Source organism: Tauraco erythrolophus (genome assembly GCF_009769465.1).
Source record: "Tauraco erythrolophus isolate bTauEry1 chromosome 30 unlocalized genomic scaffold, bTauEry1.pri scaffold_44_arrow_ctg1, whole genome shotgun sequence".
NCBI lineage: Eukaryota > Metazoa > Chordata > Aves > Musophagiformes > Musophagidae > Tauraco > Tauraco erythrolophus.
In genome coordinates, this window is record NW_028238561.1 from 735,517 (window position 1) to 749,158 (window position 13,642).

The following is a 13,642-nucleotide window of genomic DNA, read 5'->3' on the forward strand; positions in this document are numbered from 1 at the left end:
GGATGAGGGAGCCTGCAGTTGCACGGCCTTTTATACTGGTCCACACCACCCCAGGCCCAGAGGCACCTTTGCACATGGAATGTATTTACCAACAAGCTCATCTTGCTTGCAAAGCATCACAATTAAGGAAATGGAGACACTGCTTATGTTCCCTGCAACGCTGCCTTTTCATTTCCCTCTTCATGACATGCCCATTCAGCCACGCAGGCTCCTTTCAAGTGACAGCATTAGAGGCCAAAATGTTTCCAGGGGAAGTGACACGTCAGCACACACAGATGATGCAGCCAGTGATGAGGAGCATCCCATCTCAGCAGGTGATTTCAGCCTCTTGACCTCCAGGGCTTCACTTTCAAGTGTTTGCTCATGAATGGGGCAGGTCTCCTCAGGACCCCGAGGCTTCTGCCTGGACATGCACACGAAAGGGTGGGCACCATCAGTCGCTCTCCCTCACTCTGTGCTCACTCACACTGGATTAGACATCACCTTTCCAGATGGGGCAGCTATGCCTTGGGGCTCTAGACTCTCTCTCTCAGTTTCAGCTTTGCTCTCTGCAGAAGTTGGCCTGTCTCTTTTTCCCTCTTCCTTCTCTCTTTCATCCCCACCTGCCTTAGGCAACAGACTACCATTGTCTAAGAATGAGAGATATTCCCTTCCCAACACTCTTTGCTGAACACCTCTGCCAAAGTTGGAGGCACTCGTGTGACCAAGGCACATGATGGCCATTCCATACACATCCTTCTTCGTACCTGTTGTTTTGCCACAACATCTGCTTTGGCCATCCACACTGCTGGCACATCAGGCATGACCATAGACTTGGCAGGATTTCCACAGGACACCCAAGCCTGCTCAGCAGCAAGCAGGGATCACGAATCTTTGCAAGGACAGTCTGAGGAGCACAGTACCAGAGTTGACTCCAACCTTACCTGAAGCCTCATCAGAGCAGTAGGATCAAAGCATTATCTTGGAAAGACAAGGGCATGGGACAGAGCAACTAAAACAGAATTGGCAGGGTACCAGGGCTTGAGTCAACACAGATGAAGGTGTGACTGGAGGGACAAAAGGATCACTACTTTGGACCTCTCCAGGCACAGCCTATACAGCAACTGAGTTGGAGTTCTGGAGGATTTGCAGCACATCAGCTCAAGACTCACATCCCTTCAGGACACAGTGACACACAGAGTAATACTTAATGTTTTTGGCCACAAGACTGCTCTGGTGGGGGAAAACTTCCTCTTCCTCCTCCCTTCTAGACAATTGCAGTTTCCACAACATTCCATTAATGCTATCCATCCCTTCCAGATGACGGAGGATGACCCCTTTGTCCATTCCCCTCTCATGAACATTTTACAAACCCATGCTCAACCCATTCCCGTTCTGCCAAATCTACCCATGGCGTCACATCTCCCTTCACATTATTGCAGTGGCTGCATCTGTCCCTTCAACTCCTGTGGGACTCTCTCCAGTTCCAGGCTTTGGAAGAAGTGCTTTGAGAAGGGCAACGACACATTGTGAGGGGTAACACACCATCAGAGCCTGGGCCAGGTGGGGAGTAACCTGCGTAGAAATGAGTTCCAGCAAGTCATAGCTTGCCACATCATCTGGAAGACAATATCTAACCTGGCTTGTTACTGACATATTCTTTGGGTGAGCTCCTGGCCAGCCTTTCCATATTCAGACAGTACCACACAACCCTCCACTACACAATATCTCTTCCAATGATCATGGTCCTTGATGATAATCGGTTCTGGCAAGCATGAAGCAGGTCCACCATTGACCCTTACCCACCCACCCTCTAGGGCATCCCGTTTTCCCCTTGGACAGCTTGGTTGGCCATCTCATGAAGGAAGGAACACACGGAGATGTTAAGCTACAATGCAGCATAAAATTTAATGAATTTAAAGAGTGAAACAAAGCAGTGCATGGTGGAAGGAACCTGGTCCAGGCTGCTACAAGGACAGCTGACAGTCAAATAAAAGCCCTTCGCAGCAATGGACACACGTCTTCTTCCGACACACATGGGGAGAGGGTGAGGAACACAGCCCCTCTCGGCTTGCTTCAGGATGAACTCATGGCACAGGACAGCAGGAGACAACAGGGACTCATGAGGTGAAGAAGAAAGCAGCAGCAGAAGATGACATCAGTTGGCCGTGTTTCCAGACAGCACAGGCTGGCACCTTGCTGCCCTCCCTCCTTTTCAGGAGGGTACAAGGATGCTCAACCCCTCTGGAAACCCTGGCCAGCAGCTCCGTTGTCAGTGCGGCACCTGGCTTTGGGCTTCCTGGTCGATGCACTCACTGGACGCCCAGCCCAGCTTTAGCAGGGCAGGCACCTTCTGCCCAAGTAGCGGCCACCAAGGCCAGAGAGGCTGAAGCCCCCGGAGTTGATGGGCACTCCCTCCTCACTCAGGATGCTGCCAACAGCAGCAGAGGTGCTGGATCCCACAGCAGTGTTCTGGGGGAAGGAGCTGAGGATGGGTCCGGGCAAGGTCACCACCACGGGAGAGGGCTGGATCACCACGCGGGAGTCCTGGCACTGCCTGACACAGGGCTCGTTGCAGCTGTTGGCAAGTGGGGTTGGCCCACAGGGACGGCACAGATCGTAGCAGGACATGGCGGTGGGATGAGGGTGCACCTGGGAGAGAGGGCAGGGAAAGCACAGGCTGCAGGTGAGGTGCAGCCTGACAGCCTGCTCGGCAAGAGAAAAGGCAGAGTCTGGGGAGAGGAGACAGGCTGTGAAAGGAGGAAGAGATCCTTAGGAGCCCAAGTCGAGAAGATTTCCATTCAAGGAAAGGCTAAGACCGTCTGTCATCTAAGCTGAATGGAGAACAAAATGGACAGAGATGCTGGTAACAGCAACAAAGAGCAAGAAACTCAGTAAAACCTACATCAGGATAACACTTGATTGAGGCCCAAAGCCAAAGAGGAGAACAAGAGGAAGATAAGAGTGAGGCAAAGGTGGTTGCAGCTCACCTGGTTCACTACGGAGGAGAAGGCAAGAGAAGTGGATGAGGGAGCCTGCAGTTGCACGGCCTTTTATACTGGTCCACACCGCCCCAGGCCCAGAGGCACCTTTGCACATGGAATGTATTTACCAACAAGCTCATCTTGCATGCAAAGCATCACAATTAAGGAAATGGGGTCACTGCTTATGTTCCCTGCAACGCTGCCTTTTCATTTCCCTCTTCATGACATGCCCGTTCAGCTACACAGGCTCCTTTCAAGTGACAGCATTAGAGGCCAAAATATTTCCAGGGAAATGACACAGAAAAGAAGGAAGAAGATGAAGGCAAAGAAAAGGAGATGACCAACCTCACCAATTAAGGCCAGCCTCTTACCCTCCCAGCCCTTGCATTGAGGTTTCCTCCTAACATTTGGAGCCTCTGTTCCTTCCAAACCCATCGTTAAAGGCCAGACTTGCCTTCACGTTCCTAGGGGAGGACCAGCACATCCTCAGCTTTCCCTATCGACCAGCTCACGCTGTCCCAGGCATCACCTCTCAAAACATGTCAGCTCTGCCCTTGGGCTTTAGCCCTTTTCTAATATCGACCATTGTTCTCCAGAGAAATTATCTCACCGGTTTCTCTCTCATCTCTGTCAGCATCATCTCCAGGACCCCAGTCAACAGTACAGGCATGTCTCAGAAAGAAGGACATCGTTCTGCAACAACCAGGTATTGCTTCATCACTCCTGTTAAACAGGGATGTTCCCATCAAACAGAGGCAAAAAACGAGGTTCAAAAAGATATGCTTTCCTCCTCCCCATGGTCAATGCTTCTGCTTTGGCTCTACATAGTGACAGGACAGCACACACAGTTCCAAACACTCAGCAAGATTTGCACACCACACAGAAGTATCCCCAGAAGCAAGTGACGGCTGGCAGTGCCAGCAAGGACAGCCTGGAGAGCAGCAGATGTCAGGACCTGCCCAGAGATGCATGCCAAGGGAAGCATTCAGTGGTCTGCACTGCACTTCCTGGGGCAAAAGAGGAGCTGAATGTTCTTGAGGGGCATGACAGCCACTAGAGCATTTGGAAGGGATAGGCAGCTTGTCCCCTGAGGGAAGAGCAACTGCCATGTCCCGGTGGAGTTTACCACAGCAGCTACATGCACAAGCAATTCACTTCCCTCCTTGGTGTCAGTGGTCTTGCAGTTCAGGGCACAAAGGCAGGAAGATGCAATGGCTGCATCCAGGAGGGTTTCTTTCTTTTCTTTCTCTGCTATGGATGAGACAGAAAAGCATTTGCAAAATGTCCTCACTTCAGAGCTATGGGCCTCAGGTCATGCAAAGACTCAAGTTGTGACTCTGCAGCTCTGCCAACATTGCTGAGGAGTTGAGTAAGGGGCCAGGGGGTACAAAGAAATAGTTAGGGGGCAGACATGATGGGATACAACTCCTCGGCAGTCTGTAACACCCCACACAGATTTTTGAGCTGTAGAAAACATCACATGGGTTTGCTGAGAAATGGAACAAGTCTGGTGTTCAGGACAAAGAGATGTGGGTGACTTTGGGAAGGCTATATGTCATGCAAAGGAAAGTTCCCTCTAGGTGACAATTTCAGTGGGACTCCTCTCAATTCCGCAGGAAATACGTGAGCCCACTATATCCCTTCAGTCACAACTTCACACTGTGTGGCATCCCATTTCCCCCTGGACAGCTTTGCTGTGCATCTCAGGAGGGAAAGAACACAAGGAGACATCAAACTACAATGCAGCATAAACTTTAATGAATTTAAAGAGTGAAACAAAGCAGTGCATGGTGGAAGGAACCTGGTCCAGGCTGCTACAAGGGCAGCTGACAGTCAGGCACACCTTCACAGCAATGGACACACGTCTTCCTCACACACACTTGGGGAGAGGGTGAGGAGCACAGCCCCTCTCGGCTTGCTTCAGGATGAACCCATGGCACAGGACAGCAGGAGACAACAGGGACTCATGAGGTGGAGAAGAAAGCAGCAACAGAAGATGACATCAGTTGGCCGTGTTTCCAGACAGCACACGCTGGCACCTTGCTACCCTCCTTCCTTTGCAGGAGGGCACAAGGATGCTCAACCCATCTGGAAACCCTGGCCAGCAGCTCCGTTGTCAGTGCGGCACCTGACTTTGGGCTTCCTGGTCGATGCACTCACTGGACGCCCAGCCCGGCTTTAGCAGGGCAGGCACCTTCTGCCCAAGTAGCGGCCACCAAGGCCAGAGAGGCTGAAGCCCCCGGAGTTGATGGGCACTCCCTCCTCACTCAGGATGCTGCCAACAGCAGCAGAGGTGCTGGATCCCACAGCGGTGTTCTGGGGGAAGGAGCTGAGGATGGGTCCGGGCAGGGTCACCACCACGGGAGAGGGCTGGATCACCACGCGGGAGTCCTGGCACTGCCTGACACAGGGCTCGTTGCAGCTGTTGGCAAGTGGGGTTGGCCCACAGGGACGGCACAGATCGTAGCAGGACATGGCGGTGGGATGAGGGTGCACCTGGGAGAGAGGGCAGGGAAAGCACAGAGAGCAAGTGAGGTGCAGCCTGACAGCCTGCTCGGCAAGAGAAAAGGCAGAGTCTGGGGAGCATGGACAAGCTGTGTAAGGAGGAATAGAGATTACAGAGCCCCAGTCTCCAAGTTTTAGTGTAAATAAAGTCTTAGAACTGCTCCGATCCCCCTCCAATATGACAACGAGAACAGAGATGCTGGGAGCAGGAGCAAGGAGCAAGGCTCTCAGAAAAAGCTAAAATCACACAAGGACTCCATTGAGGCCAAAAGCCAAAGAGGAGAACAAGAGGAAGAGAAGAGTGAGGCAAAGGTGGTTGCAGCTCACCTGGTTCACCACGGAGGAGAAGGCAAGAGAAGTGGATGAGGGAGCCTGCAGTTGCACGGCCTTTTATACTGGTCCACACCGCCCCAGGCCCAGAGGCACCTTTGCACATGGAATGTATTTACCAATAAGCTCATCTTGCATGCAAAGAATCACAATTAAGGAAATGGAGACACTGCTTATGTTCCCTGCAACGCTGCCTTTTCATTTTCCTCTTCATGACATGCCCATTCAGCCACGCAGGCTCCTTTCACATGACAGCATTAGAGGTCAAAATGTTTCCAGGGGAAGTGACACGTCAGCACACGCAGATGATGCAGCCAGTGATGAGGAGCATCCCATCTCGGCAGGTGATGTCAGCCTCTTGACCTCCAGGGCTTCACTTTCAAGTGTTTGCTCATGAATGGGGCAGGTCTCCTCAGGACCCCGAGGCTTCAGCCTGGACATGCACACGAAAGGGTGGGCACCATCAGTCGCTCTCCCTCACTCTGTGCTCACTCACACTGGATTAGACATCACCTTTCCAGATGGGGCTGCTATGCCTTGGGGCTCTAGACTCTCTCTCTCAGTTTCAGCTTTGCTCTCTGCAGAAGTTGGCCTGTCTCTTTTTCCCTCTTCCTTCTCTCTTTCATCCCCACCTGCCTTAGGCAACAGACTACCATTGTCTAAGAATGAGAGGTATTCCCTTCCCAACACTCTTTGCTGAACACCTCTGCCAAAGTTGGAGGCACTCGTGTGACCAAGGCACATGATGGCCATTCCATACACATCCTTCTTCGTACCTGTTGTTTTGCCACAACATCTGCTTTGGCCATCCACACTGCTGGCACATCAGGCATGACCATAGACTTGGCAGGATTTCCACAGGACACCCAAGCCTGCTCAGCAGCAAGCAGGGATCACGAATCTTTGCAAGGACAGTCTGAGGAGCACAGTACCAGAGTTGACTCCAACCTTACCTGAAGCCTCATCAGAGCAGTAGGATCAAAGCATTATCTTGGAAAGACAAGGGCATGGGACAGAGCAACTAAAACAGAATTGGCAGGGTACCAGGGCTTGAGTCCACACAGATGAAGGTGTGACTGGAGGGACAGAAGGATCACTACTTTGGACCTCTCCAGGCACAGCCTATACAGCAACTGAGTTGGAGTTCTGGAGGATTTGCAGCACATCAGCTCAAGACTCACATCCCTTCAGGACACAGTGACACACAGAGTAATACTTAATGTTTTTGGCCACAAGACTACTCTGGTGGGGGAAAACTTCCTCTTCCTCCTCCCTTCTAGACAATTGCAGTTTCCACAACATTCCATTAATGCTATCCATCCCTTCCAGATGACGGAAGATGACCCCTTTGTCCATTCCCCTCTCATGAACATTTTACAAACCCATGCTCAACCCATTCCCATTCTGCCAAAATCTACCCATGGCGTCACATCTCCCTTCACATTATTGCAGTGGCTGCATCTGTCCCTTCAACTCCTGTGGGACTCTCTCCAGTTCCAGGCTTTGGAAGAAGTGCTTGGAGGAGAGAAGGGCAACGACACATTGTGAGTGGTAACACACCATCAGAGCCTGGGCCAGGTGGGGAGTAACCTGCGTAGAAATGAGTTCCAGCAAGTCATAGCTTGCCACATCATCTGGAAGACAATATCTAACCTGGCTTGTTACTGACATATTCTTTGGGTGAGCTCCTGGCCAGCCTTTCCATATTCAGACAGTACCACACAACCCTCCACTACACAATATCTCTTCCAATGATCACGGTCCTTGATGATAATCGGTTCTGGCAAGCATGAAGCAGGTCCACCATTGGCCCTTACCCACCCACCCTCTAGGGCATCCCATTTTTCCCCTGGACAGCTTGGTTGACCATCTCATGAAGGAAGGAACACAAGGAGACGTCAGGCTACAATGCAGCATAAACTTTAATGAATTTAAAGAGTGAAACAAAGCAGTGCATAGTGGAAGGGACCTGGTCCAGGCTGCTACATAGACATCTGACAGTCAGGCACCCCTTCACAGCAATGGACATGTCTTCCTCACACAAACATGGGAAGAGGTGAGGAGCCCGGCCCCTCTCGGCTTGCTTCAGGATGAACTCATGGCACAGGACAGCAGGAGACAACAGGGATTCACGAGGTGGAGAAGAAAGCAGCAGCAGAAGATGACATCAGTTGGCCGTGTTTCCAGACAGAACAGGCTGGCACCTTGCTACCCCCCTTCTTTGCAGGAGGGCACGAGGTGTTCAACCCATCTGGAAACCCTGGCCAGCAGCTCCGTTGTCATTGCGGCACCTGGCTTTGGGCTTCCTGGTCGATGCACTCACTGGACGTCCAGCCCGGCTTTAGCAGGGCAGGCACCTTCTGCCCAAGTAGCGACCACCAAGGCCAGAGAGGCTGAAGCCCCCGGAGTTGATGGGCACTCCCTCCTCACTCAGGATGCTGCCAACAGCAGCAGAGGTGCTGGATCCCACAGCGGTGTTCTGGGGGAAGGAGCTGAGGATGGGTCCGGGCAGGGTCACCACCACGGGAGAGGGCTGGATCACCACGCGGGAGTCCTGGCACTGCCTGACACAGGGCTCGTTGCAGCTGTTGGCAAGTGGAGTTGGCCCACAGGGACGGCACAGATCGTAGCAGGACATGGCTGTGGGATGAGGGTGCACCTGGGAGAGAGGACAGGGAAAGCACAGGCTGCAGGTGAGGTGCAGTCTGACAGCCTGCTCGGCAAGAGAAAAGGCAGAGTCTGGGGAGAGGAGACAGGCTGTGAAAGGAGGAAGAGATCCTTAGGAGCCCAAGTCGAGAAGATTTCCATTCAAGGAAAGGCTAAGACCGTCTGTCATCTAAGCTGAATGGAGAACAAAATGGACAGAGATGCTGGTAACAGCAACAAAGAGCAAGAAACTCAGTAAAACCTACATCAGGATAACACTTGATTGAGGCCCAAAGCCAAAGAGGAGAAGAAGAGGAAGATAAGAGTGACGCAAAGGTGGTTGCAGCTCACCTGGTTCACTACGGAGGAGAAGGCAAGAGAAGTGGATGAGGGAGCCTGCAGTTGCACGGCCTTTTATACTGGTCCACACCGCCCCAGGCCCAGAGGCACCTTTGCACATGGAATGTATTTACCAACAAGCTCATCTTGCATGCAAAGCATCACAATTAAGGAAATGGGGTCACTGCTTATGTTCCCTGCAACGCTGCCTTTTCATTTCCCTCTTCATGACATGCCCGTTCAGCTACACAGGCTCCTTTCAAGTGACAGCATTAGAGGCCAAAATATTTCCAGGGAAATGACACAGAAAAGAAGGAAGAAGATGAAGGCAAAGAAAAGGAGATGACCAACCTCACCAATTAAGGCCAGCCTCTTACCCTCCCAGCCCTTGCATTGAGGTTTCCTCCTAACATTTGGGGCCACATTTCATTCCAAACCCATGATTAAAGGCCAGACTTGCATTCAGGTTCCTAGCGGAGGACCAGCACATCCTCAGCTTTCCCTATCGACCAGCTCACGCTGTCCCAGGCATCACCTCTCAAAACATGTCAGCTCTGCCCTTGGGCTTTAGCCCTTTTCTAATATCGACCATTGTTCTCCAGAGAAATTATCTCACCGGTTTCTCTCTCATCTCTGTCAGCATCATCTCCAGGACCCCAGTCAACAGTACAGGCATGTCTCAGAAAGAAGGACATCGTTCTGCAACAACCAGGTATTGCTTCATCACTCCTGTTAAACAGGGATGTTCCCATCAAACAGAGGCAAAAAACGAGGTTCAAAAAGATATGCTTTCCTCCTCCCCATGGTCAATGCTTCTGCTTTGGCTCTACATAGTGACAGGACAGCACACACAGTTCCAAACACTCAGCAAGATTTGCACACCACACAGAAGTATCCCCAGAAGCAAGTGACGGCTGGCAGTGCCAGCAAGGACAGCCTGGAGAGCAGCAGATGTCAGGACCTGCCCAGAGATGCATGCCAAGGGAAGCATTCAGTGGTCTGCACTGCACTTCCTGGGGCAAAAGAGGAGCTGAATGTTCTTGAGGGGCATGACAGCCACTAGAGCATTTGGAAGGGATAGGCAGCTTGTCCCCTGAGGGAAGAGCAACTGCCATGTCCCGGTGGAGTTTACCACAGCAGCTACATGCACAAGCAATTCACTTCCCTCCTTGGTGTCAGTGGTCTTGCAGTTCAGGGCACAAAGGCAGGAAGATGCAATGGCTGCATCCAGGAGGGTTTCTTTCTTTTCTTTCTCTGCTATGGATGAGACAGAAAAGCATTTGCAAAATGTCCTCACTTCAGAGCTATGGGCCTCAGGTCATGCAAAGACTCAAGTTGTGACTCTGCAGCTCTGCCAACATTGCTGAGGAGTTGAGTAAGGGGCCGGGAGGTACAAAGAAATAGTTAGGGGGCAGAAGTGATTGGATACAACTCCTTGGCCGTCTGTAACACCCCACACAGATTTTTGAGCTGTAGAAAACATCGCATGGGTTTGCTGAGGAATGGAACAAGTCTGGTGTTCAGGACAAAGAGATGTGGGTGACTTTGGGAAGGCTATATGTCATGCAAAGGAAAGTTCCCTCTAGGTGACAATTTCAGTGGGACTCCTCTCAATTCCCCAGGAAATACATGAGCCCACTATATCCCTTCTGCCACAACTTCACACTGTATGGCATCCCATTTCCCTCTGGACAGCTTTGCTGTGCATCTCAAGAGGGAAAGAACACAAGGAGACATCAAGCTACAATGCAGCATAAACTTTAATGAATTTAAAGAGTGAAACGAAGCAGTGCATCGTGGAAGGAATCCGGTCCAAGCTGCTACAAGGGCAGCTGACAGTCAGGCACCCCTTCACAGCAATGGACACACGTCTTCCTCACACACACTTGGGGAGAGGGTGAGGAGCACAGTCCCTCTTGGCTTGCTTCAGGATGAACCCATGGCACAGGACAGCAGGAGACAACAGGGACTCATGAGGTGGAGAAGAAAGCAGCAGCAGAAGGTGACATCAGTTGGCCGTGTTTCCAGACAGCACCGGCTGGCACCTTGCTACCTTCCTTTGCAGGAGGGCACAAGGATGCTCAACCCCTCTGGAAACCCTGGCCAGCAGCTCTGTTGTCAGTGTGGCAACTGGCTTTGGGCTTCCTGGTCGATGCACTCACTGGACGCCCAGCCCGGCTTTAGCAGGGCAGGCACCTTCTGCCCAAGTAGCGACCACCAAGGCCAGAGAGGCTGAAGCCCCCGGAGTTGATGGGCACTCCCTCCTCACTCAGGATGCTGCCAACAGCAGCAGAGGTGCTGGATCCCACAGCGGTGTTCTGGGGGAAGGAGCTGAGGATGGGTCCGGGCAGGGTCACCACCACGGGAGAGGGCTGGATCACCACGCGGGAGTCCTGGCACTGCCTGACACAGGGCTCGTTGCAGCTGTTGGCAAGTGGGGTTGGCCCACAGGGACGGCACAGATCGTAGCAGGACATGGCGGTGGGATGAGGGTGCACCTGGGAGAGAGGGCAGGGAAAGCACAGAGAGCAAGTGAGGTGCAGCCTGACAGCCTGCTCGGCAAGAGAAAAGGCAGAGTCTGGGGAGAGGAGACAGGCTGTGTAAGGAGGAAGAGAGATTACAGCGCCCCTGTCACCAAGGGGGCCCTTCAAACACAGACAAGACCTGCTCCAACTCTCCTCAATGGGGCAAGGGGAAATGAGATTATTGGAGCAGGATCAAGGAGCAAGGCTCTCAGAAAAAGCTAAAACCATGTAAAGACTCAATCAAGGCCAAAAGCCAAAGAGGAGAACAAGAGGAAGAGAAGAGTGAGGCAAAGGTGGTTGCAGCTCACCTGGTTCACCACGGAGGAGAAGGCAAGAGAAGTGGATGAGGGAGCCTGCAGTTGCACGGCCTTTTATACTGGTCCACACCGCCCCAGGCCCAGAGGCCCCTTTGCTCTTGTGATGTATTTACCAACAAGCTCATATTTTATGCTAAGCATCCCACTTAAGTTCATGGGGTGATTGTTTATGTTCCCTGCAACGCTGCCTTTTCATTTCCCTGTTCAGGAGATGCCCCTTTAGCTACACAGGCTCCTTTCAAATGACAGGATTAGAAGCCAAAATGTTTCCAGAAGAATATACAGGCAGATTTTTCAGCCTACTGTGTGGAGCGATGCCATATTTTCAGGTGATGTCAACATCTTACCTTCCTGAGGCGTGCTTTTAGCCTTTGTTGTAATGAATGCAGGTTTTTTTTCATTATAAACCTAGGATTAAAGGGTAGACATTCTTTTTGTGGGGACTGGCCAAACCCATTGCTCTCTGTTTATCCAAGGCTTTTTAAGCGTTCTTAGGCATCATTTTTTCATCAGGGAGACTGTTGTTGGGTTTTTGAACTTTCTTTGGTATATCACATTGCCCTTAGAACTAGTTAGTCTGTTTTGCCATCTCAACTCCTTCAGCATTGCCTGGAGTTCTCCAGTCATTGGCAAAAGAATGTTGCAGAAAGAATGACCTTGCTTTCCCACAAGTATTAGTTAGCTACTCCTGTTATCTCACAAAAACCACTCCCTAACAAGAACCTCTCCTGTCTTCAAAACTCTTCCTCCTTCCATTCCCCAAGTCCATAACTCAACTTCTACTTTGGACCTACATACTGACACAACAGCATGCACAGTTCCAAACACTCAGCAAGAGTTCTGTACAGCACAGAACTATCCCCAGAAGCAAGTGAGGGCTGGCAGTGTCAGCAAGAACAGCCTGGAGAGCAGCAGATGCCAGGATCTGCCCAGAAATGCATGCCAAGGGAAGGATTCAGTGCTCTACACTGAATTTCCTGGGGCAAGACAGGGGATAAATGGTGCTGAGAGGAGTGTCAATCCTGCCTGGGGCACCACCTGCACTCCTCTGACACCCTGCTTGAGTCCTCATGGCAAAAGGTAGACAAATAGAGTCCCCAGTTAGCTTGGGACTCCACCAGAGACAGGCAACTCTCTAATCACAGAGGCCCAGGCCGAATTCAGGAAGCTGAAGAGAGCTTTTAGGCTGATGGGAGATGTTTATCTAAGCAAATACGCATGCAGAAGAAATCCTCAGTGTGACTGCAGCACAGCAGGCCTGCATGTACTAGAAAGATTTCCTTCAAACATGAAAGAGTTTTCATTACCCTCAAACTATACTGCACATCAGTTTTCTATCCGCGACAATTACAGAATCATAAAATCATGGAATGGTTTGGGTTGGAAGGGATATTGAAGATCATCTAGTTCCACCCCTCCTGCCACGGGCAGGGACACCTTCCACTACACCAGGTTGCTCAAAGCCCCATCCAACCTGGCCTGGAACACTTCCAGGGATGGGGCACCCACAACATCTCTGGGCAACCTGTCCCAGTGCCTCACCACCCTCATAGTTAAGATCCATTTAAAACCCTTCCACAAGCAAAATACTAGATGCAAAGAACTCATCTTCTTCCATCTCTCCATTCTGCCTGACTCAGCCCACCATACTGAGGGTCTAAGTAAAGGTTCAAGCGTCCTAACACACGCTGCTCCCTCAAAGCATGTACTGAGGATGTTGACTTCCTTCCCTAGTTTGATCTTGACCATGCTTCTCCTGATGGCTCAGTGTGGCTTACAGTCATGGAAAGGAATGCATTTTTACAGGGTTACCCAGCAGAAAAAGACATGGCAGGATTTTGAAGCATAGCTTTCTATCAGGGAAGACAAGAAGGAAGTCATCTGCTACGAACATACTTTTAAAACCAAGAGTAGTCTGTGACTCTGTCAGAAGCAGTAATGTAGGGCCAGTGCAAAGCATTTCCCATGGAGAAACAGATCACAGAAAGGAGAGAAAGAGAAAAAAAATTAAAGATCA

The 13,642-nt window shown here is 51.2% G+C and overlaps 4 protein-coding genes across 4 annotated transcripts; all 4 read right to left on the reverse strand.

Annotated features, from left to right (window-relative positions):
- Positions 1-2,313: 2,313 nt before the first annotated feature.
- On the reverse strand, positions 2,314-2,610 carry LOC147526149 (feather beta keratin-like). Its single transcript, XM_086630477.1, has one exon. It carries the CDS (start codon positions 2,608-2,610, stop codon positions 2,314-2,316), a length of 297 nt encoding a protein of 98 aa, XP_086486603.1.
- A 2,531-nt stretch (positions 2,611-5,141) lies between these two features.
- LOC147526150 (feather beta keratin-like) lies at positions 5,142-5,438 on the reverse strand. Its single transcript, XM_086630478.1, has one exon. The coding sequence runs from the start codon at positions 5,436-5,438 to the stop codon at positions 5,142-5,144; it is 297 nt and encodes a 98-aa protein (XP_086486604.1).
- Positions 5,439-8,139: 2,701 nt separating this feature from the next.
- On the reverse strand, positions 8,140-8,436 carry LOC147526151 (feather beta keratin-like). The gene has a single exon (XM_086630479.1). It carries the CDS (start codon positions 8,434-8,436, stop codon positions 8,140-8,142), a length of 297 nt encoding a protein of 98 aa, XP_086486605.1.
- Positions 8,437-10,963: 2,527 nt separating this feature from the next.
- On the reverse strand, positions 10,964-11,260 carry LOC147526152 (feather beta keratin-like). Its single transcript, XM_086630480.1, has one exon. The coding sequence runs from the start codon at positions 11,258-11,260 to the stop codon at positions 10,964-10,966; it is 297 nt and encodes a 98-aa protein (XP_086486606.1).
- Between the last annotated feature and the right edge of the window lie 2,382 nt (positions 11,261-13,642).